Below are 25,604 nucleotides of genomic sequence, written 5' to 3' on the forward strand. Positions count from 1 at the left end.
GGAGTCTGGACTGATCTTTGGTACCACAGGAACAAACATTAGCAGGTAAGAACCAATTTTCCTTTTGTCCTTTACCAACATACAACTAATAGAACTCACATTTTATTGTAGAAGCAAAAAAACACTTGCAAACTGCTGAATGCCAAAGCATTCCTTCTTTGGAGTTCATTATGTTGCTTGCTGTTGGTACAAACAGATTTCACCCTTACGGGTTCCTAATGTCTTTATTAAAGTACTTTTGAAACAGAAATTAACATTTTTTACTGTCAGGTTTTCCTCTGTTTGCACACAGGTTTCCATAAAGCAAAGCTAACAATACATACATGGTCTGATTTGCTGAGATCCTTTCCTAAAGTGTCATCTGTGATAAAGAACCTACAGGAAAAACTATCCTGCTGTGTGAGGCTCCCACTCCTCCCCCAGTCTTTATGACTTTTATAGTCAAGATATTTCTTCATTTGCAGCATGATCTTTGCTGGGCGGAATGTGGATTCTGCACATGAGGAGAGAAGGATCACCTTCTGTTTGCTGTGAAAGTAAACCTATCTCTAGGGTGGGGATCAGGGAAAATGGTATATAAGGGTATGTGGAGTCTGCACAGCAGGATATTGGAAATAATATACGTATCTAGCCCAGATGTGTGTGTGTGCCCTGTATGATTACTCTGCACAGGTACAAGGGGCATGAGGTATTAGGAATGTTTATTCATTTCCTCCGATTTGGTGGTACGTGCGTACCTCACCAACTTTATACTACACGCTGGAAAACGTATAATATGGGTGTAACCTGATGTCCAGATATATGTAAGTTATTATAAATTACTCTATAAGTTATAATGTGTAAATAAACAGCCAATGTCTTAATTATGTTCAGGGAGGAGAAAAAGCCTAGTGATCAGAGCAGTAGGATACGAAACAGGAGGCCAGGATTTGTGTCCCGCTGTTGTTCCTTGTGGCCTTGGGCGGGTCACTTTACCCACTCTGCCTCAGGTACAAACTTAGATTGTAAGCCCTCTGGGGATAGGGAAATACCCATAGTACCTGAATGTAAACCGATGTGATATATCCCAGATCGAATGTCTATATATAAAAACAAATAAATAAAACAACCTCATTATTATGTGTGTACTATAAAGTTGGTGAGGTACGCACGTACCGCCGAATTGGAGGAAACTAATTCACATCCCTACAAGTTGTGTGTCTGTATTTTGCAGGAGCAGGTATTGGAAGTGATGTATGTATTTGGACCTACATATGTATATGTTTGTGTGTACGTGCTCTGCACTGCAAGAGTTTGTGATGTATGTGTGAGACTTGTAGCTGGCTACATTTTTTTTTTTTAAAGCAAAAATATTTTCCAACTACTGTTTAGAAAGGATTGTGACATGGAGTATAGCTCAGGAGTGTTTTTACTGCTGAATTCTTTGAGCCATTATATAATGCTGTTTGAGCAATTCCAAACAGTTGCAGTTATACTGATGCTATAGAAGTAGAAAGCAACTAAAATAAGCTGTATATGAAAATGTTAGGCATTACTGAAAGTGTTAGGTCTTGGGCAGGGCATATGAAGTGTCACAATGGGGCCATGAAGGCATTAGCAGGTGGTGTGATAGGGAATATGGATGCTGGGCATCTTTACATGAAGGTGATGGGTATTAGAGATGTACATTTGTTTCCTCTGATTCGGTGGTACACCTCACTGACTTTATACTACATGCTGGAAAACAGCATGGGGTAGATCTTATAACATGTACACCCGATTTTATAACTTGTGCGCGCAAGTTATAAAATCGGGTTGGTGCGTGCAAGGCAGTGCACAATTGTGCAACTTGCACGCATCGAGCCGCGCTGCCTTTCCCCGCTCCCTCCCAGGCCGCTCCGAAATCGGAGCGGCCTGTGAAGAAAATTCCCCCTAACCTTCCCCCCCCTCCCCCCCCCCTACTCTAACCGCCCTCAAAAAATTTGTTTTACCTTTTGCGCCTGCCTCTGGGCAGGTGCAAGAGGTGCATGCCGGCCGACTGCCGGCACGCGATCCCCGGCACAGCAGCAAATATGGCCGCTGTGCCGGGAGCCTGACCCCGCCCCGGACCGCCCACGCTCTGCCCCTTTTTGTAAGCCCCGGGACTTACAACCTTGCTGGGCCTTTTTAAAATAGGCCTGGTGCGCGTAACCCTTTGAAAATCTGGCCCTATGTGTGTATCTCATTATTAAAACTACACGCATGCTATCCGTTTTCCTGTGTGTACTGTAAAGTCGGTGAGGTACTTGGAGGAAACGAATTCACATCCCTAATGTGTATATGGTATGTTGGGTGATAGGAGTACGAGGACTAAGTGTGTTGCGCTGTGTATGAAGATGCTGGACTTGGTGCTTTCAGCCTGGGTAAACTGTATATCTCAGCATATGTTGGATTGCTCTCATGAAACCTTTTTTAATGATTTTCTTGTCCTTGTAATATTTTCCCCATCTCACTTTATACTGAAGCAAAATGTTTTTCCAGTAGTGAGTCTGATGTCATTGGCGTTAGAGAGAACTAGTGACAATGTATCTGCCCTTAGTCCAGTAAGATTACGTTCCTGACAAGATACAAGAGGATAGGATAGTGTGGTTATCATGTTGGTCCACTCAAATACATGGAAATAAAGGTTAAAGCATTGTATAAGGGATACCTTTTTTATTGGACTAACAAACTATAGGGAGCTGATGCTCTCTTCCTCAAGTCAGAATAGAATGCAATTGTATTTCATCCGGTGATTTCCTCCCCCCCCCCCCCCTCCCCCCTCAAAGTATTCCCTTTAACACAGCCTGGAAAGTGTGGTGAGCTCTGGGTAGTGCCCTAGCTGCTCAACTCCCGGTAGTTTGCTTTACTTTTCAAATCATCTCAGACATATCCTGTTTTATAGTAATGTGAATGGACTAGAGGGTTATAGTGAAATATGTCTGCAGAGGAGTCAATATGTGACCGGCAAGGAGTTAGTGACTTAAGCTGATTCCCAAGGGATAATATCTATTCATCCCAAAAAGTAATCACTTTTCTGTTCAGCCCTTAAGTTTTCAGCTCCTTTATACCTGGCTCCTTTTTGGGGTAGAGGGGTGGAGAGGAGTTGATCTGATTGTGCTTCACTTCTGTACCCTAATACAAATGCTTCCATTTTGACCGCCACTGTTTTGATGCTGGGGCTGCTCTCTGACCCTTTTGCTTCGTTTAACCTTCTGATATACTTTTGTTGGATGCTGAATTGACGCTCTGGCCCTCTGGGTTTTCCATCTCTCTGTTTAGGATTGGTTCAGCGCTGTGTGATTATCCAACGGGATGAGAATGGGTTTGGACTGACGGTCAGTGGTGACAATCCCGTCTTTGTACAATCTGTTAAAGAAGGTACTTAAATTCTTTTAGGCGTTTTGGTGTACACTAGGTGCCTGTGTGAGGTGCAACTCCAAACACAGATTTCCTTTCTGTGAATGAAAGAACTGTGTGGGCAAGAAAATGAGCGACAAAGACCCACCAAGAAATGAGCAGTTGGGTTGGACACATAAGGAATTGGGAAAGGAGAGTCCAGTTTAAGAACACAGTGGATTTTCTATTTCTGAAGAGGACCTCAGATTGTAATTAGCAAGTCTGTGATGGGAAAGACTTTTGTATCCATGGATGGCACTGTTTTATTTTTATAGATGGAGCAGCAATGCGGGCTGGAGTGCAAACAGGAGACAGAATCATTAAGGTAACAAAGAACTAGCCACAATAGAATGATGCTGTGCGCATTTTGATCCTTCCTTTAACTTCCTGCATCTCAAGATCCTTTGTATGCAAAGGCCTGGATGCAGAAAGATTTTTCTTTTATGTGTTCGGTTTGACACAGTTGTTTAGATGTTGTAGTTTACTTGAAAAGCTGTGCACAGTAACCCTGTAGGAGAGCCAGCCTTTTTTTTTTTTCCCCCCATTAAGACAAGGCATCAGTGATCGTGCTTTAGTCAGAGACTCTGTAAAAAGTTATTTTCTTGCAGGTGAATGGAACTCTTGTGACTCACTCCAACCATCTGGAGGTGGTTAAGCTAATCAAGTGTAAGTAAACCTTGTCCATGCTGTTTGGTTTTCAACCATTTCTAGAATCCTTAAGACAAATGGGTTTTCTGAAAATGCCAACTGACTCTTCTGTATAATTGGCTCCAGTAATGTGCTCATTGGAAATCCCAAACAGCTAGACAGCAGCCCATAACAAAAGTCCAGAAAACACGCCACTCTTCTGTTCTGTTGTAGTCTGTGGGTATGATTGTCCATTGCTAACAGTGATTCTTGAGATGATTCAGAAGCATTAAGGAGAGAGCAGGCAGCTGTAAAGGTGCTAAGCCCAGTTCAGTGATCCACATCTCTCCATTCTCTTGATGAATATACTGGGAGAAATCTGGTTATTCCAAGTCTTTGGAATTATAGTTCCAATCTCTTCCAGGAATGCAAAATATTTTCCTTTGATGTACTTGATGTTGCAAGTTAGAGGGAGAAGTGAACCCATGGTGATAAGGCAGAATAAATTGGCTTCTAGAAGGCAGAGGAGAGTGGCTAGCAAACAAGACTGCAATAGACCAGTGCAGAAGAGCAGATAGCTAGAAGAAAGCTTAAAAATGGTTAGGTTATGTGATATTGCATCAGGTATGGGCAGACTAAATGGACCTAGCCAGCCTTATCTGCTGTCAGGTTCTATGCTGAGTGATGGTATAGGTCCATAATGGAATCTGTGGCAAACAAAATTTATTGGAGACAGGACCAAGAAGCAATCCTTGATGCTTTCTTGCTTTAGATTTTTCAGTGGAAAGACAACTTTTTCACTGTATGATAGAACTGCCTTACAAATTCGGGGGGTGGGTTGAGAGGGTTTTCACCTTCTCCTGGATTATCCTGTAGACAGAGCAAGTAGGCAATCAGAAGATGTTTAGGCTGAAAGGTCTATCAAGTCCAATCACATCATTGACTTCCAGAGTAGCTAATGGTTCTTTTTTTCCTCAGCTGGTTCTTATGTAGCTCTCACAGTGCAGGGTCGCCCTCCAGGGTCACCCCATATTCCACTGGCTGAGACTGAGGGGGATCCTGGCACGTTTGGTCAGAACATGTCTCCCAGCACCACGTCTCCTCGTTCACCCGGAACATCTGCAAATGTGGAAAGGATCACCAGTCCTGTGCTGATGGGGGTAAGTGCACATCACTTTCATCTTTTAGAATGAAAGTGGAAATAAATCATGCGAAACGAGTATATTACACTAAAAATATTCATGATACTAAATATAATCCTCAAGCTCTATTTTCAATTGTCAAAAGCTTTAGTCACTTCATCAGTCAATAATATAGTATCAAACTCTGAAATACCTCAAACTAAATGTGAGGATATTGCAAAATTTTTCAAAGATTAAATTGTTAATTTAATCTTCATTGTTGGAAAAATCAAGCTCAAAAGTTACCCTTCCTATTGATAATGAAAGATCTTGGTCTTCCTTTGAAACTGCAAGTACGATTGAAATTGGTTCAATTATAAAAAAGCTAAAACCAGCAAATCATCCTTGGGATCCGATCTCGTTAAAATATTTAAACTTTGTCAAGACGATATAGCCCCAGGAATTACCAGAATAGTAAATCTTTCACTCTCTGAGGGATTGGTACCTGCTTCCTTAAAATGTGCAATCAAACCAATTTTGAAATAAAATAACAAAGATCCTTCTGACTTCAATAACTTAAGACCCATTTCAAATCTCCATTTCTTGGCAAAAATACTTGAAAAAGTTGTTCAAAACCAATTATCTGACCATTTAGAAAGATATATTATACCCAACACAATTTGGGTTTAGAAAATATTTTAGTACTGAATCATTGGTTTTAGCTTTATCTGATACTGTATTACGAGGCTTTGATAATGGTGATTCTTGTTCTTTTAGATTTAAAAGCTGCTTTTGATACAGTTGATTTTCACTTTTGTACTTCATAGACTGGAAGTGTATTCAAGTGATATAAATCATTTCTCTCAGACAGATCTTATCAAGTTCAATTAAAGGATAGCTTTTCTAACAAAATAAACATCGAATCTGGGGTTCCTCAAGGGTCTACATTATCTGCAACCCTTTTCAATATTTATCTCTTGCCACTTTGTAAATTATTGTCTGGACTAGGACTAATCTACTATATCTACGCTGACTACGTTCAACTTCTAATTCCTATAAAAAATACTTTGGAAGACACCTTAAAGGAACTTGAAATCTATTTAAATTCAATTAGACAACTTTTGTCTCATATGAAGTTGATTTTAAATAATCAAAAGAGAGCTAATTCTGTTACGTAGAAAATCCAATTTTAGTAAAACATTCCATTTTAATACCAATTTCATGCAGATTGAATCTTCAAGTCAAGTGTGAGACCTTGGTATTTTAATTGATTCTGATTTTAGATTAAATAAAGACATAAAACAAAAAATTAGAGATGGCTATTTTAAGTTACAGATTTTAAAGCGGCTTAAGCCCTTGTTAGATTTTAACGATTTCAGAACTGTTTTACAATCTTTGCTATTTTCTACACTTGATTACTGCAATGCCTTATTTCTTGGAATACTCGGGTCCCATCTTAGACCATTGCAGCTTCTCCAGAATGCAGCCGCAAGAGTGTTATGTGGGGGGGAAAAAATTTGACCACATCACCCCAACCCTTATTGAATTACATTGGCTACCGATAAAGCAAAGAATTGAGTATAAGTCTCTATGTAGTCTATTTAAATCCATAAATCACAAACTGAATGGCTAAATGCTCAATTACATCTTCAAACTCCACAAAGGAACCTTCGTTCAGCTAATAAGTGTCTTTTATCAATACCATCAATCAAAACGACGCATCTATTGGAGGTTAGAGAATGGGCTATCTCGGTTGTAGGCCCCAAATTATGGAACTCTTTACCCGAGGAAGTTAGATTATAAAAGGACGTGAAACTCTTTTTTAAAAAAAAAGCTGAGAACATTACTATTTAAAAATGCCTATGAATTAGCGGCAGAGAAATAATCAATATGTATGTCTGGATTTTCCACTGTTTCCTTGCTTAAAGTTGTAACACCTGGCTTTACTTGTTTTTTGTTTTACTTTGTTTTTATTTCAATTTTTTACTTTCTTTACTTGCTAGGTTGTTTTAAGTATTGTATTTTTATTTATTTTTATTATTTTATAAAGTAATGCACTGTTTATATTTTGATTAATTTTTAACCTTATTTTTATGATGTATTATGTATTTTCTTATCCATATGACTAATTGTACACTGTCTAGATTGTCCACAGATTGACGGTATATAAAATAAATCACTAGAAAAAGCAGCACTAAAATAACTCTGGGCCGAAATGTCTAAGTAATTTGAGGTTTAACTTGAAGCAGGTAGATTTTTTCCTTGGGAAAACCCCATGGAAAATTCCAAAGTGGATCATAAAAATCTGATAAAGTACACTTTAGATGTTCTAAAAGTCTGAAGTGATTTTCCAAAAAGTTGACACATGATATGAAAAATCTGCAATTGATACAGTGTATCTGGACTTTCAGAAAGCATTTGACAAAGTACCTTAGAAGACTCTTGAGGAAATTAAAAAGGCATAGGATAAGAGGCAATGTTCTGTTGTGGACTGAGAACTGGTTAAAAGGTAGAAAACAGAGAGTAGGGCTAAATGGTCAATTTTCTTATTGGAGACATGACTAGTGGAGTGTCACAGGGATCTGTGCTGGGATTGCTGCTATTTAACATATTTATAATGACCTAGAGATGGGAATAATTAGCAAGATGGTCAAATTTGCTGATTACTCAAACTTACTTAAAGTTGATAAATCACAAGAGGACTGTGAAAAATTGTAGGAGAACCTTGCAAGACTGGGAAAATGGGCATTTAATTGGCAGATGGAATTTAATGTGGACAAGTGCAAAGTGATGCACATAGGGAAGAGAAACCCAAATTATAGGTACCCAATGCAAGGTTCCAACATTGGCAATCACCACAAAGGAAAAATATCTAGATATCATTATGGATAATATGTTGAAATCCTCTGCCCAGTGTGCGGTGGTGGCCAAGAAAGCAAATAGAATGCTAGCAATTATTAGGAAAGGAATGGAGAATAAAACCGAGAATATCATGTGTCTGTATTGCCCCATGGTCACCCAGACTGGCCACTGTCAGCGAAAGAATGCTGGGCTCAGTGGACCTTGTCTGACACAGCATGGCACTTCTCTTCTTATGTATGGAAATGTTTGTTGGCATTGGAAGCAGGATCCAACAGAAGAAAATAGGATAATGCATAAACATTGGCAAGTTAAATGTAAGACATTGATAAGAAAGGCTAAGAGAGAATTTGAAAAGAAGTTTGCCGTAGAGGCAAAAACTCACAGTAAAAACATTTTTAAATATATCCGAAGCAGAAAGCCTATGAGGGAGTCAGTTGGACCGTTAGATGATCGAGTGGTTAAAGGGGCACTTAGAGATAAGGCCATCATGGAAAGATTAAATGATTTCTTTGCTTCGGTGTTTACTGAAGAGGATGTTGGGGAGGTACCCATACCGGAGAAGGTTTTCATGGGTAATGATTCAGATGGACTGAACCAAATCACGGTGAACCCTGAAGATGTGGTAGGCCTGATTGACAAACTGAAGAGTAGCAAATCACCTGGACCAGATGGTATACACCCCAGAGTTCTGAAGGAACTAAAAAATGAAATTTCAGACCTATTAGTAAAAATTTGTAACCTATCATTAAAATCATCCATTGTACCTGAAAACTTGGAGGGTGGCTAATGTAACCCAAATATTTAAAAAGGGCTCCAGGGGCAATCTGGGAAACTGCAGACCAGTTAGCCTGACATCAGTGCCAGGAAAAATAGTGGAAAGTGTTCTAAATATCAAAATCACAGAACACATAGAAAGACATGGTTTAATCAATGGAACAAAGTCAGCATGGCTTTACCCAGGGCAAGTCTTGCCTCACAAATCTGCTTCACTTTTTTGAAAGAGTTTATAAAAATATAGATAAACGTGAACCGCTAGATGTAGTATATTTGGATTTTCAGAAGGCGTTTGACAAAGTTCCTCATGAGAGGCTTCTAGGAAAAGTAAAAAGTCATGGGATAGGTGGCGGCATTCTTTCGTGGATTACAAACTGGCTAAAAGACAGGAAACAGAGAGTAGGATTAAATGGACAATTTTCTCAATGGAAGGGAGTGGGCAGTGGAGTGCCTCAGGGATCTGTATTGGGACCCGTACTTTTCAATATATTTATAAATGATCTGGAAAGAAATAAGACGAGTGAAGTAATCAAATTTGCAGATGATACAAAATTGCTCAGAGTAGTTAAATCACAAGCAGATTGTGATAAATTGCAGGAAGACCTTGTGAGACTGGAAAATTGGGCATCAAATGGCAGATGAAATTTAATGTGGATAAGTGCAAGGTGATGCATATAGGGAAAAATAACCCATGCCATAGTTACAGAATGTTAGGTTCCATATTAGGCGCTACCACCCAAGAAAGAGATCTAGGCTTCATAGTGGATAACACATTGAAATCATCGGTTCAGTGTGCTGCGGCAGTCAAAAAAGCAAACAGAATGTTGGGAATTATTAGAAAGGGAATGGTGAATAAAACGGAAAATGTCATAATGCCTCTGTATTGCTCCATGGTGAGACCGCACCTTGAATACTGTGTACAATTCTGGTCGCCGCATCTCAAAAAAGATATAATTGCGATGGAGAAGGTACAGAGAAGGGCAACCAAAATGATAAGGGGATGGAACAGCACCCCTATGAGGAAAGACTAAAGAGGCTAGGACTTTTCAGCTTGGAGAAGAGACGCTGAGGGTGTTTAAAATCATGAAATGTCTAGAACAGGTAAATGTGAATCTGTTATTTACTCTTTCGGATAATAGAAAGACTAGGGAGCATTCCATGAAGTTAGCATGTGGCACATTTTAAACTAATTGGAGAAAGTTCTTTTTCATTCAATGCACAATTAAACTCTGGAATTTGTTGCCAGAGGATGTGGTTAGTGCAGTTAGTATAGCTGTGTTTAAAAAAGGATTGGATAAGTTCTTGGAGGAGAAGTCCATTACCTGCTATTAATTAAGTTGACGTAGAAAATAGCCACTGCTATTACTAGCAACAGTAACATGGGATAGACTTAGTGTTTGGGAACTTGCCAGGTTCTTATGGCCTGGATTGGCCTCTGTTGGAAACAGGATGCTGGGCTTGATGGACCCTTGGTCTGACCCAGTATGACATGTTCTTATTTAAGCTGAAGATTTGTGGGGATGAATGGTTTGTTTCTCATGCTTAGTCCTGTTTTGCAGGAAGAGAATAATATTGTTCACAACCAAAAAGTGGAGATCCTGAGAAAGATGCTGCAGAGGGAGCAAGAACAGCTGCAGGTGAGGTGCGATAGCTGGATACTTGACAACACACGTGCTGTATCTTTTTCTTAATAACAGGCTTGGAAAATGTTGTGTTATTCTGCTCCAAACCCAGAGCAGTACTTACAAAACCAAAGCAAGAAGTTGATTCTTTGCTTCCTGGAAATTTATTTAATGGATGCTCCTGTTGAAAAGTATTTTATTGTGATTATTGAGACCTTGAAAATATGAATCACATATGTACAGAGGTGGAGAAATCACAGGGGAGAGGACATCTGGGTATCGAAAATTTGGTGCTTGCCAGTGCTGCAGCGCTGAGCCATGGCCTAAGTGTAACTTGAGACTGCTCTCTGCTTAGAGCATACCGAAAAGGAAAGATTGGAGGGGAGGCGGAGAGCAAGGGCTGGCAAGAAGACCAAAAATCAATCAACACTAAAAATTGCTCCACTCTGTGTGACCTTTTACTTCCCTTTTCAGCCCAAGTTGCCCTTGTGATTGGGGCGGGCCCACTCCTGGATCTCTCCGTGCTGTGGAGGCCCTTTCCAAAATTGTTATTTGGGGCCCTTAATTTAAAATGCTCTTTTTTTTTTTTTTTTTTTTAATAAACATTCTCTGGATTGAAGAAATTCCAATGATCGTATGGCCATACAGTACAAAAATGTATTTTATTTTAAAATTTTATATTTTTTTTCCTCTTCCATCTATCATGTACAACAGGATGGATTACAATCATTACATTCATACTGATACACTTAAAACATAAAACATATGAAAGTAAAGCTGGACGTTGGCCCTGAGCACGAGGACAATGTTTTATATGGGTAAATAGTGATTAACGTGTCCAGCTAAGAGCACAGGAGGGTTCCATAATGTGCAGATCTTTTAGTGGCACTGAAGAGACATTCCCACGGGAGGGCGCATCATGTTTTCAAATCTACGCAGCTTAATTTCTCTGAAAAACCAGCAGGGATCCACGTTCATGGCTACTTTTTTGCATCTGCGGAAAGTCTCAGAATGAACGTATGTGTGTACGTTTTGCTTTGAAAATTGGTGCAAAGTTCATGCAGGCTTTGTCCCGATGCAGACAGCTTGAATATGGTTCTGAGCCACCACAACCACCACACATTAGGGCTGATGCAATGAAAATGCGTTGAACATTCAGCGCCTGCTTTCCTAGCGTGCCCCCAGGCGCCCTTCCTGGGGGCACCATGCAGTATTTAAATTAGGGGTTGCTTGCACGCCCCTAGCACCTCCTTGACAACGGGAGCCCCCGTGCGGTCGGCCATCCACCGCTTACGAAAATAGACATTGAATTTATCGGCGTCCGTTTTTCCTAATCGGCGCACAGCCAGGAAACGGACGCTTGTTAACTGAGCATCCATTTCCTGAACCAGACCTCCGGCACTTTTTTAAAACTTTTTTTTTTTTTTTAATTTGTGTTAAGATTTTGTTCCTCCTACTTAATATTGCAACAATATTAAGAAGGAGGATGACAGAAAAAGAATTATTTCTGCTTTTCTGTACAACTTTTGAGAGTGCTCAGCCCTTAACGCCTGCTCTAGGCAGGATTTAATTTTTGAGCGTAAAAATGTGCGTCTTAGATGCACAATTTTTTTTTTTTTTTTTTTTGCATTGCGGATGATTGCTAATAGCCTCATCAACATGTATTTGCATGTGATGAGCGCTATTAGTTTTGCATAAGGGGATTAGGTAGCGCCTATTCAACCCGCGTCCAACTGTGGGTTAAACAGTGCGCTCAGCGAGCGCACTGTATTGCATCGGCCCCCATTGTATTCTACAGCTGACACCCCCCCAGCATTAATTCAGGGGACAATATTCAAAAGGTTTAAGGTGGGTAAACACAAACATGAGTATTTTATCCATGTAAAAATTCATTTTGTAAATAACTCTCCCCCTGGGGGACCCTGAATATGCAGGTAGAGGTAGAATGAACATAATTTTACTTGATGAAAAAAGGGGTGGAGTTCAGTGGAGTATTTGAAAATAATGTGCGGAGATTGAGACAGCTGAGGGGGGGATATGATAGAGGTCTTTAAGATCATGAGAGGTCTTGAACGAGTAGATATGTCTCGGTTATTTTCACTTTCGAATAATAGAAGTACTAGGGGGAATTCCATGAAGTTAGCGAGTAGCACATTTAAGACTAATCGGAGAAATTCTTTTTCACTCAATGCACAAAGCTCTGGAATTTGTTGCCAGAGGATGTGGTTAGTGCAGTTAGTGTAGCTGGGTTCAAAAAAGGTTTGGATACGTTCTTGGAGGAGAAGTCCATTAACTGCTATTAAACAAGTTTACTTAGGAAATAGCCACTGCTATTAATTGCATCAGTAGCATGGGATCTTCTTTGTGTTTGGGTAATTGCCAGGTTCTTGTGGCCTGGTTTGGCCTCTGTTGGAAACAGGATGCTGGGCTTGATGGACCCTTGGTCTGACCCAGCATGGCAATTTCTTATTTTCTTATGTTCTCTTTTGTACTTTACAGCACATACTTTGCACCTCCTGTCTTACAGGTGCGAAATTTACTGGTACAAACGTACCTGCGGTGTGGTGTGTACATTGAGTGGATTTTCAAATTTGGGGGCAGATTCCCTGAGAAACTTTATTTGCTGGCCTTCTGCTTTTCATAAGAACATAAGAAATTGCCATGCTGGGTCAGACCAAGGATCCATCAAGTCCAGCATCCTATTTCCAACAGAAGCCAAACCAGGCCACAAGAACATGGCAATTACCCAAACACTAAGAAGATCCCATGCTACTGATGCAATTAATAGCAGTGGCTATTCCCTAAGTAAGGTGCCTAAGTAAACTTGAATAATAGCCGTTAATGGATTTCTCCTCCAAGAACTTATCCAAACCTTTTTTGAACCCAGCTACACTAACTGCACTAACCACATCCTCTGGCAACAAATTCCAGAGCTTTATTGTGCGTTGAGTGAAAAAGAATTTTCTCCGATTAGTCTTAAATGTGCTACTTGCTAACTTCATGGAATGCCCCCTAGTACTTCTATTATTCGAAAGTGTAAATAACCGAGTCACATCTGTTCGTTCAAGACCTCTCATGATCTTAAAGACCTCTATCATATCCCCCCTCAGCCATCTCTTCTCCAAGCTTGAACAGCCCTAACCTCTTCAGCCTTTCCTCATAGGGGAGCTGTTCCAGCCCCTTTATCATTTTGGTTGCCCTTCTCTGTACCTTCTCCATTGCAACTATATCTTTTTTGAGATGCGGCGACCAGAATTGTATACAGAATTCAAGGTGTCGTCTCACCATGGAGCGATATAGAGGCATTATGACAATTTCCGTTTTATTAACCATTCCCTTCCTAATAATTCCTAACATTCTGTTTGCTTTTTTCACTGCTGCAGCAGACTGAGCCGACGATTTTAAAGTATTATCCACTATGATGCCTAGATCTTTTTCCTGGGTGGTAGCTCCTAATATGGAACCTAACATCGTGTAACTACAGCAAGGGTTATTTTTCCCTATATGCAACATCTTGCACTTGTCTACATTAAATTTCATCTTCCATTTGGATGCCCAATCTTCCAGTCTTGCAAGGTCCTCCTGTAATGTATCACAATCCGCTTGTGATTTAACTACTCTGAACAATTTTGTATCATCCGCAAATTTGATAACCTTACTCGTCAATTTCCTTTCCAGATCATTTATATATATTTTTCCCGGCACTGAAGTCGGGCTCACTGGTCTATGGTTACCCGGTTCTCCCCTGGAGCCTTTTTTAAATATTGGGGTTACATTGGCCACCCTCCAATCTTCAGGTACAATGGATGATTTTAATGATAGGTTACAAATTTGAACTAGTAGATCAGAAATTTAATTTTTGAGTTCCTTCAGTACTCTAGGATGCATACCATCCGGTCCAGGTGATTGACAAACTAAAGAGTAGCAAATCTGGCCTACTACATCTTCCAGGTTCACAGTGATTTCATTCAGTTTGTCTGACTCATCACCCCTGAAAACCATCTCCGGAACTGGTATCTCCCCAACATCCTCATTAGTAAACACGGAAGTAAAGAATTCATTTAGTCTTTCTGCAATGGCAGCATTTGTGCATTTGTTTACTGTTGTGCTTTTTTCAGTCCTTGCAGGAAGAGTACTATCGAGCTCCCTCCACGCGACTCTCTAAGGAAATTCAAGAAGCAAAGAAACACATCCCCCAGCTCCAAGTGCAGCTCTCCAAAGCCACAGGCTCGACACAGGTATCAGCTCTGACCTGTGGGAAATGTAGGAATACAGGATGCAGGGACTTGTCAGAGCACAGGCCGTGCAGGACAGTTTTCATACTGCAGCTTGAGTGCACATCATTTTTTGGCTGCTCTTGAGTTAGTCTTATATGCTGTCCTACAGTTCTAGTGAATAGAGAGATCTTAAAGACTACTATAGCCTGTTGTAGAAGTGATATGGTTAGAGTTGAGCTCTGTCTTGGAACAGGTATCCTGACCATTATTTATTCATTTTCTTGCAGTGTCCCATGTAGTTTTAGCTGAGGTTTTTGTCTTTTCAGGATGATGTTTTGCTCCTGAAATCTCCATCGGAGATGCTGCAGATCAGTGAACTTGAGGCAGAGAGTGGAGATGGGCTAGGAAAGATTGACTTCAGCAGCGGAGACATATCCCGACCAGACAGTGATATAACTGATGTTAGTATTGAATGGCACTAAACTTTTAGCTTTGCTTGTTGAAAGTTCACTGGTAGTTAACATTTTTCAGCTTTTTCATCTGAAAGTGGATGTTCACCATTAGCTGAAACGGTAACGATGCTTTACACCCTCTTTGATTCCCCCGAGTACCACACGTGTTCTCCCTCAGGCTACCAGTAATTGGAGTTTAATGAAAAGGAGATGGGTGAGCTGGTTTAGAATGATATATCTAGATACTCTCCTTGCCTCAGCCTCAGGTTTATATTTTGTAACTGTATCCCTATTTTCTACCTTTACTTAGTTTTGCATTGAAACCCACATTTTAGCTTTCTCGGATTGTCGAACTCTCTTTTGCTGACCTAGCTTATAGAGAGATTTCTTTTTCAGAGTCCACAGGGTGGCCTGAAGGAAAGGAGTCACTTGGATGAAAGTCCAGAAAAAAGTGAACTTCAGGATACAGTGAGTATAAACTTCAGCAAACTATCAATTTGCCAGAGGCATCTTTCTCCTTTACTGTGGGGAACATTTCCCCTCCTGCCAATATCCACACATATACCAAATCATTCCTTCCTGAAAATGAATTCATACCACACAGGCAGAAGTCATGCACTCATCCTCTAAAGGGGATTCTGCAAAAGGAGCTGACAGATAATGTAAGAAAACTATCTTACAACTGACAGTCCAAGCAGAAGGCCCTACAGAATGTTTTACTGTTTGTTTTTTTTAACAATCATACAGCACCAGGATATTTTTTTAATTCATATTTGTAATACCCCCCACCCTAGACAGCTCTTGCCAATCTTTAGAGTTGGAGGAAGGTCTCCTCCAAGGCTTGTCTTCAGCACTGTTGTATGAGTGGCAGGGATCACCTTTTAGGAACATTTTAGGACCAAATTTATGTGCTTAGTGTTGGGCATCTAGCGTTAGGTCAGATATAGGGATACCCTAAGTTAATGTGCCTATAGTCAAAGAAATTTTGTAGGCAGCTATACTTTAATATAGATGCTTAACTATATTTGGTGCTCAATGTTTTTGAATAATAAGCTCTTGTTAATTTATCTATTGTATAACCTGGATAAATTAATACTTTTATTATAGGAAGGAACATTTTTTCATATTGACTTGTTCTATTATTAAGCACCTGATTTGTGAGATAAATCATACAATGTAAATGATATACTCACCAGCTGGATAGTTTTGTTGCCTAATTAAGTGAGTTGAACAACTTTCTCCTGCTTTTCCTAATATTAAGGATTCGTTATCTAAGACTCCTGATTTTTCTATTTATGGGTTGATTTTGTATTCTATTTTGTGGAGCCTTATGTATAGATGTTCATTGTTTTATATATATATATATAAAATGTAATAGTTTCTTACCTTAACAGGTGTTCTCCATGAAAAGCAACGCAAACAGCTACACAAGTGGGTGACATCAGCCATCAGCGATGAATTCGGGCATGCTTTCCATATGTGGCTCAGAAAGTTCTCTGTCATCTGAGCATGTGCAGGCGTTCCCATCAGTGGTCATCTTGCTGAGTCCTCAGCTTAGTCAAATAACTTGAGATGAAAAATGTATTATATTCAGTCCTCTTCTTTTTTTTTTTTTTTGCACTTCTGCATTCTGGGGAAGTGGAAGGGATTGTGTGGCTGTTTGCGTTGCTGTCCATGGAGAACACCTGTTAAGGTAAGAAACTTTGTTTTCTTCGTGGACAAGCAAGCAAAGAACCAGACAAGTGGGACTCGCAAGCTGTGGATGTGGAAGTATCATTTTGTCTTCTGATTTATACTTCCCCTCTATGAGGATGCATTGGATCTATTTAGTGAGACTGGGTTGCAGAATGATTTTCCAGATTTGGTGCTTAGAGTAAGATAGCGATCGAGGTAATAATGCATGATAAAAGTATCTGCGCTTGACCATGTTGGAGCATTCAAGATCTCTGATCAGCTTCTGTGTTTATGGAAAGCAGTTGAGATGGCTATAGCCCTCATTTGGTGAGATTTAAAATCTTCAGGGAGTTCTTGTTTTTCAGAAGCGGAACATAAAGTTATGCATTGTTTGCTTGGAGACCTTCTCTCCTCATTTGTGTTCAGAGAAAGGCACAATTGAATTAACTTTCTATAAGGTTGTGTCACTTTTAAATAAGAGAAGAGCTCTCCTGCAATAAAGTTATGATACCTTTGAGCCTTTCTGCAGTGCGATTTTGGATAAAACATTGGAAGCTCTATAAGTTGATATGAAAATCTGAAGAAACTTTTGGCAAAAATTTTGGATTTGTTCTTAAGGAGACTCTCTTGTGGAGAATGGTGTAAGGAGCGTGGATAACCAGCGCTTGCAGTTCGCTTATCCTCCAAGCCATAATGATTGCTATTAGAAAAACTAATTTCCAGGGTAGGAGTTGCATTGGGATTGATGCAAGAGGTTCAAATGGATCAGATACAAAGGAGAGGTCCCAGGAGGGCATTGGAGGATGCAAAGGTGGCTTTAAAACACTGGATCAATGGATTTTGAGAGATTGGTTTTGATAAAACAGAGGTATGATAAGACTAAATTGCACTCAGATGAACTCTGATTGTGGAGTTTAAGTTCTGGGTAGACAGGTGATGTAAATATTGCAGAAGTTATTCTGAAGTACAAGATTGAGGCTGTATTTGATCTGAAGAACACCATTCACAGAAAAACTTCCATTTGCTGGAATATGCCCTCTTGAGCTGAGGATTTCCTGGATGCTTAGTATATTAATTATTTGAGAAAGGTTTATGGTATCATAGGGGGTTCCTTTCCAAGTGGGGTGGAAGTCCCCGATGCCGAAGACAGCTCTGAATGCTTGGACCCGAAAAGTTTTTCCATTTTATCAAGGCGGGCCTGACTACCCTTTGGGGTCATCTGGGCACAGAGGTCACAGACGTGGACATCATGGGAAGCCCCCAGGCAAAGGACACAGACCTCGTGGAGATCTGTGATGGACATAGTCCGGGGGCACTGGGAGCACCAGCGCAAGCCGGTTGATGCCATGAAAAAGAGTGTGGCGTGCAGTCGATGGCTGGCGGATACGGGAGAGTAAGCAAATAGGGATCGACCGCGAAAGCATGAAGCACTTACCGATGGGAGCCCGAAATGGGCGAGGGGCCCCACGCAACGCATGGAAACAAAAGAAGCACTTAAACTAGCCAAAAGAAGCGCGAGCTCCGAAACTGCGAGGTGACAGCTCAGCGGAAAAGAAGCAGCTGAAGAGGGACACTGCGTGGACGCAGAGTTAGCGGCATGCTGGGCGTACTCCGTGTGTCTGTCAAAGTTTCCTGTGCCGGGCTGCATCCAATGATGTCACCCATGTGTGAGGACTACCATCCTGCTTGTCCTTGGGGAACCAGTATTGGAAGTAAGCCTCCTGTTTTCTTTGGAATTAGGAAGAACTTTGAGTAAAACCCAGTCTTCCTTTGGGAGGTTGGAATTTGCGTGATGGCTCTTGATTGCAAAAGAGTGGTAATCTCGATCTGTAGACTGGTTTACTTCATCTGGGATGTTGGGACGGTTTTGCAATACCGATTTCTTGAGTTTTCTCAAATTCAGGTGGTAGCCATTCTGGATTATTGATAGCACCCAACGATCTGATGTTGTTGTTTTCTTCCAATTCTTTAAGAGTTTTTAGCCTTCCTCCAGTGGGAATGATATGAGCATTCCTCTGCTTTGATGGACTATCAAATACTGGATTGGGAGGGTTGTTGAAATGACTGTTGGAAACAGGATGCTGGGCTTGATGGACCCTTGGTCTGACCCAGTATGGCATGTTCTTATGACAGATTTTGCTTGTTGTTCCTATGGTTAGTTAAGCGAGATCTTTGATTCCTTTGCGGTTGTCCTCTCTATTGTATGAAGGAATTGTATGGTTGTGGTTGTTTTCTCAGATAATTGTACTCATTCTAATGGCCTCTGTAAGAATTTGTGTAGAATGGACGTTTATAAGAGTAAGTAGCCAGCATTTCTACCTTGCTGTTGTCTTGACAATGATGAAGACATAAGTTGACATACTGGGTCAAACCGAGGGTCCATCAAACCCAGCATCCTGTTTCCAACAGTGGCCAATCCAGGTTGCAAGTACCCAAACATTAAGTAGACTGCAAGGTCGCATTTTGCTGCTTTAGTTCTACCGCTTCTTCCACCTTCTCACCAAATACATTTTTGCCTTTGCAAGGCATATCTGTCAACTTTTTGTGTATGTCTTCCCTAGCACTAGGTGCTCTTAAGCCAAGCTAGTCTTCTGGCATCTATAGCCACAGCTGATGTTCTCGAAGCAACGTCAAAAACGTCATATGCTGATCTCTTAAGGTATTTCATAGTCTCATCTAAATGTCTTAGGAAAAAAACAAATTCCTCCTTTTCATCAGGGATGCAAGTTTGGAAATTGCAAACACTATTTAGAGAATCATACAAACTGAATTATTTGTATTTGATGGGCTTGTATTCTGGCCTGTAAGGTTGATGCAGAAAAAACCTTCTTACTAGTGTTGTCTAGAATCCTCTGGTCTTTACTGGGGTTGTGCTAGAATAAAGCCTTGATTTTTTTTTTTTTTTGAACACTTCATTGCGGATTCTACAATCAAAATTTTGTGAGGCATTTGTGGTTTAATGTGACCACAACATTGTTTGATCGCATACCTTACAAATAGATTTTTAGGGGCAGGTGTTACAGTGTGAGGTGTGTTCCACCTATTGTCTTGAACCTTGAGGAACGCATCTAGCATTGGGATCGTTTAACGAGTCTTTTGTGGCTGAATGAACCAGAGGATACCAGAATCTGCTGGTACCGGTTTGTTTTCCTTGATTGCGAAGTTGTCTTTGCCATTTTCTTTATGAAGGGAAGAGTATGTGTTGTCTTCAGTTGGTATAACACTCCTGGGAATATCTGGAAAAGGTGTTGAAGGCAACAACAGAGATGCATCATGGATAGGACATTCTAAAGAGTCCATAGACGAAGATGTGTCCAAAGAAAAAGATTGAACTGAGTCATCAGTATTGTAATCGCCGTCGTCATGATGTTTGCTCTTATGCCTTGCCTTGTATTTTAACACTGCCTCATTTGGATTTTTCATATACCCCTTCACAAAATCAGACCACTTTTTTTTTTTTTTTTTTTTTTTTTTTTAACAATACTTTTGATATAAACGAGAGGTTTGAGGTTGGTCTATATTTATCAGACTTAAAAGTTTCAAGGTTGCCTTTCTTAACTTAGTCAAATGACAGCTGCTTTCAAAATTATAGGAATGTACTTTGCTCTAATGCATAGTTGATGAAGCAAGACATAGTTCAAGCAATTTAATGAATTTAGGATGAATAGGATACAAATTAGATGTAGCAGATTCCATTGTTTGTAGAATCTTTTGAATACTAAATTCTGATGTTTTGTTCAAATAGGTGAGCTTATTTCCTAGGAGTTCCTAATCATTAGTTTCTAGCAGTTCTAAAGAGACTAGATTTTCTTGGCCCAGGAATAGAAGTAATTTCAGGTACAGTAGGTATTTTCCTGTCTCCAGAAGGTTTACAATCTATTTGCATCTGAGGTAATGGAGAGTGAAGTGACTTGTCCAAGGTCACAAGGACTGTTAGCAGAATTTGAACACTGGCTTCTCTGGCTCTTAGCCTGCTACTGTAACCATTAGGCTACTCCTACCCACATCATCTGTAGTTGCAACTTTAGCAGCAAGGGGCATTTTTTATCTCAGTATTTCTTTCTTCAGGACTCACAGTTTGGTATCGGAAGCTCATCTGTTCGTTTGGGAAATCACATTATTGGAGCAGAAGATGACGACTTTGATGCTGAGCAAGAACAGGTAGGCAAACCACATGCTTCAAATGCCTCCTCTCTGTGTGCTTTAGCATTGTTAGGATCATCTGCTTTCCAATTCTGGGCAAGCTCAGCATTCAGTACTTATAGCCCTGAATTTGAGTTTTCCTGCTGCTTGTAGGAGGCCATAGTGTGAGTACTGCATTTCATAACTAGGGCTGTAAACTGAGGGATTATGGGAAGGCCCAGTGAGAGGGAGCAAAGAGAAAGTCATAGGGGAAGAGGGGATGCAGTTTTCAGTCACAGAAGGGAAGTCGGCCTTGATCCCGGGCCAGTTTTTGCAAGAACAGGGCTATTAATTCTGGAATCATAAATAATTCCACCACTAGTTGTATAGTCTGATATCTGACCGAATTTCTTCGTAGAAAGAACCTAATTAGCCTTCAGAACAAACCTCTGCCTCACTTTTTGTCTGTACTGTGGTGGATTTAAGGATGCATTGCTTTATACTCGCACATTGTCATACCTCTTGGATATCAGTGAGGAAAAGTATTTACTATGTTATTTGCTTGTAAAAAGAAAAAAAAAAGTAAAATAATTAAAAATAACTTGTAAAAAAAAATGCAACTTTTTTGTGTACAGATTAATGGGCAATGCAACTGCTTCCAAAGCATCGAACTACTGAAATCACGCCCAGCTCATTTGGCAGTATTTTTACATCATGTAGTCTCACAGTTTGACCCAACAACACTGGTAAGAGCTCCCTCTGCATGTTCAGAAAGCAGAATGTTTGCACTGTCATCTTTTGCCTGTCTGGAGAGTAGTCATGAAGTCTCACCTGTCCTCGGCACTTCAGGACACTGAGATACTTCCTCAGATGGCGGAAGAGTTGCAGGTTACCTGTTCTGTGCTTCTTGAGCCATCAAACAAAAAGCGTTTTAATTCCATTGTAGTTTAAACGTCACTGATGTAAATCCATTCATTAACTCCTAAAGAAGCAAACCTCTCTAAGAATCTGTCCTGAATTAACTGCGTCAATGAACCCCCAAGATCAGTCAACACATCTTTCTGACCTTTCCCTATGCAGGAAGTTAAGACACCTGGTTTAATGTCACACTGTTGCTCTTTGTCTTTTCAGCTCTGCTATCTTTACACAGACTTGTACAAACAGACCAACCCAAAGGAGACCCGTCGAGTTTTTCTAGAATTCAATCAGCTCTTCCTTGACCGAGCAGCGGTAGGTTCCTGTGTGTGAAATCCCCCACTAGGGTAAGAGGCAGACTAATGGCTTTCACTTAATCCCTTTCTTTTTTGCTCTCTCTACCTTTTATCTATTTATTTTACATACCCCTGATATGACACACATGACCCTCATGACCAGGAGCGCTGGCGAGAGGTCTCCTCCAAGACTTAGTGCTACTACTTTATTTATTTAGTATTTTTTATAAACAGACTGTCGTTAGGAACATCCCATCGGTTTACATTTGAACACAATATCGCAACAGGATTTACATAGAACAATAACATGAGAAATTGTAGGGAGGAGTAGGGGGGAGTATAAGGTTCAATCCAACAACAGTAACTTTGGCTGGTAGAAACAGCAGCCATTTTTCTTCCTTTCTGAAGATTGGGCACATTAGATCCACAGCATGTCTGGCTCCTACTGACTCCATCAGACAGGAGACTTGAACTCTATTAAGCTCCTGTGTCAGTGCTGTGGCCAGTCCTTTCCATCCATTTTCAGTTATGTTGTAAAACATATACTTTATCTGATTACTTCATATTGTAAGCTCACATTTGCTACCTTGTTATGAATTCCAGTTTAAATTCTAATTTGACCAGTTTTAGCCTTAACTTCTTAGAATTAACCCCATTTAGTTTGTGCTAAGAACAACACAGAGAGCCCTCTATTACCCTAACCTCAAGCTGAGATTTACTGCCAGTCCAAAAATAAGTTGGCCTTCAGTGCATGTGCACTTCCCAATATATGGTACAGCAGGGGAGGGCATGTCACACCACTGACCACATCTGGTCACTGATGGAAATCTTCCTTTAGACAGCCCAAATACTTCTGTAGTACATAGTAAACAATAGCAGACAAAATAGTCCATCCAATCCATCCAATAGATTACTCTTGGGGGAATTCTGCTCCAAATAATTTAAAATTCTGCACACACATTTTGTAAATTCTGCACATTTATTTGTCAAAATAATTTGCAAAAAATATTATCAGTCATGCTTTCTCTCACATACCATCTGTCACACACATGTTCTGTCTCCCCATGTGCAACTCTCTCACACACTCACACTCTCTCCCCCCCCCCCCCCCCCCCCCACACACACACACAGACTCCCAGGGAGACAACTACCCACCTACACCGGCTTACGAGAAACAAATGGGCTCACACATACACTCTCAGGACCAGGGCCTGGGCCTCTTTTTCAGCCGTCACCGGGATGAGGTCCACTGGCAGCCCCTGGGTCCTCTCTCTCTCTCTCCCATCACAGTGGGGGTGACGTGAGAGGAGGTAAGCAGGAACAGAAGCAGAGATCAAAGGAGGATTCGCATCTCCACCTGCTCTAGGCCAGGGGCAGTAACCCATGGCACGGCTTGGCACTGGACAGCTGAGCAGACAATGACCTTCGTTGCTACTGAATCAGGAAGCTAGCTCCAAGCCTCACATGCAGCAGCAGGAGTTGCATGTAACCAAACATCTCCAGCTGCTGTGGGGCTGATCTCGTGCAGCAGGAGATGTTTGATTAAATGCAACCTCTGCTGGGGAAGTCAGAGTGTGCTCAGCTGTCCAGTGCCAGAGTACACATGTCAAAGACAGCAGACCTCTGGCCCACAACAAATGGAAATATGAATCCCCCTTGACCTCTGCCCCTGTCCCATTCACCTACCTTCTCCTCATACTTCGAGCTCCCACTAGAAACGCTCTCCCTTCCCCTCGCTCGCTCTCCCTCCCTTCATCTCTTCCTCTCGCTCACCAATTGTATGGTCGTGGCCTTCGCACAGTAGAGCTTGCTAACCTCACCTGGGCTGCGCTACCTCTGCTCCCCGCGTGAACCTCGCCCGTGCTGCGATGCCGTCGTGCACTTCAGTGATGCTTCCTCTTCCAGCAGGTGAGCATACTAGCATAGCAGTCTCGGTGGCAGTGTAGCCAAGTCTGCTATGCTGTGTGAGGAAGGAAATCTGTGATTCTGCAAGGCAAGGGATGAAATCTGCGGAAAGGGAGAATTCTGCCTTCCACAGTAGCGCAGAATTCCCCCAAGACTAGTAGATTCATCAAATTTAAGCATAAGTGTGCACAAAATCCCTCCCCCCCCCCCCCCCCCCCAAAAAAGTCGTTCACCTATCCTCTCAACCCTTTTCTCACTACTGGCCTAAGCATGCCCAAAACCTGCCAGAGTGATGCCTCCACCATTTCTGCTAGTAGGCCAATTCAGACTCTGCCAGCTTCAACTTGGTTTCTCCCAAAACCAGTATACAAGCTAACACAACATGCAATACCACTGCTGTCTAGGGCTGTAACTATTGCTCCATGCAGGTTACCCTAATACTTGCTAGTTAGAGTTGAAATCACGGCTCTCTGTGGGTTACCCACATGATTACTGGAAGCACAAAGCAGTCATAGCACTGTGGTATTAGCTGAACTACTGCACTGTGTAGGTTATCCAGTGCTTCATTATTATCCCCTGACTCCAGGGACCCTCTGTTTCTCACTGTATTTTGAATTCCGTTACCATCCCTGTCTTTACACCTCCTCTGGAAAGGCTCTTCTGGCATCCATCACCCTCACAGTGGAAAAAAACTTTCGGACATTGTTCCAAACCCTCTTCGGCTTGATCTTGCTGTGTGTACACTTATCTGTACATATTTAAGACGCTTCTTCATTTACTGTACTAACAGGTGAGAATTTTATATTGTTTTACAATAGCTAGGGCTACCTGCTTCTTTTCTCTTTCTGCTTTTTTCTGGAGTGTAACAAGTGCACAGGTAGCACCTTTTTTCTTTTTCTTTAAGGTAAATTTTTAAATGTATGTGCTAATTTTTTTTTTTGTTCTCTAAAAATCATTCTCTTTTCAAATATCTCCTTATTCAAATGGTTTGTAAAGAGGCTTGAGTTGAGTTTATTAAATAAAAATAAAATAAAAAATAGATTTGTTTATAAGTTAAACACCTGTGGATTTTAGGATTTTCACCTGATTGTCATGAAGTCTAACATTTTGACCTTGTCTGACCTGTAGCAAACTCTGATGATATGCTAAGCAGTGTGCTGGCTTCGAGCTTTCTTGGCATCTCTTGCATTCTTTACCTGATCTCTGTAGATGACTATTCTGACTCTGTTTGCCTGTACGTACCCGGTTCAGTCCAGACTCCTGGCTATATGCATCCCTGCCAGCAGATGGAGACAGAGAAAGTTTCATAATCCCTGGTGCCACCTACAGTTCCTCAGTATTTCTTTGTCTCCAGCAGATGGTGGCTGGCACATAAACCCTACAGTTCTGATGTCTGGTGACTCTTCTTTTTTGGGTGTGAGCCTTTCCTCCCAGGGGTGTTTGGGTCCTGGTGGATCCTTTCCTGTTTGGTTGAGGTGGATGAGCTGGAGGTCTGTGACCTTTTTGTATGCTTGCTCCTTTAGTCCGTGGGGTGTAAATCTGGTGGTCCAGATCCCTCCCCTTCATAAATTCTCTCCCCCCCCCCCTTTTTTTTTTCCCTTTCATCAGCTTGCCTTTCTTT

At 41.0% G+C, this 25,604-nt stretch overlaps 1 protein-coding gene across 1 annotated transcript in view; it reads left to right on the forward strand.

The window, feature by feature from the left end:
* ARHGEF12 (Rho guanine nucleotide exchange factor 12) overlaps window positions 1-25,604 on the forward strand; it is a 163,791-nt gene that overhangs the window by 51,342 nt on the left and 86,845 nt on the right. Inside the window, 11 exon segments of the mRNA XM_029572270.1 lie at window positions 3,280-3,378; window positions 3,672-3,721; window positions 4,005-4,062; window positions 5,002-5,183; window positions 10,340-10,417; window positions 14,521-14,640; window positions 14,946-15,080; window positions 15,468-15,539; window positions 20,814-20,906; window positions 21,503-21,613; window positions 21,999-22,097. Coding sequence (XP_029428130.1) covers window positions 3,280-3,378; window positions 3,672-3,721; window positions 4,005-4,062; window positions 5,002-5,183; window positions 10,340-10,417; window positions 14,521-14,640; window positions 14,946-15,080; window positions 15,468-15,539; window positions 20,814-20,906; window positions 21,503-21,613; window positions 21,999-22,097 — 1,097 coding nt within the window.

The sequence above is a fragment of the Rhinatrema bivittatum genome, chromosome 12 (genome assembly GCF_901001135.1).
Source record: "Rhinatrema bivittatum chromosome 12, aRhiBiv1.1, whole genome shotgun sequence".
NCBI lineage: Eukaryota > Metazoa > Chordata > Amphibia > Gymnophiona > Rhinatrematidae > Rhinatrema > Rhinatrema bivittatum.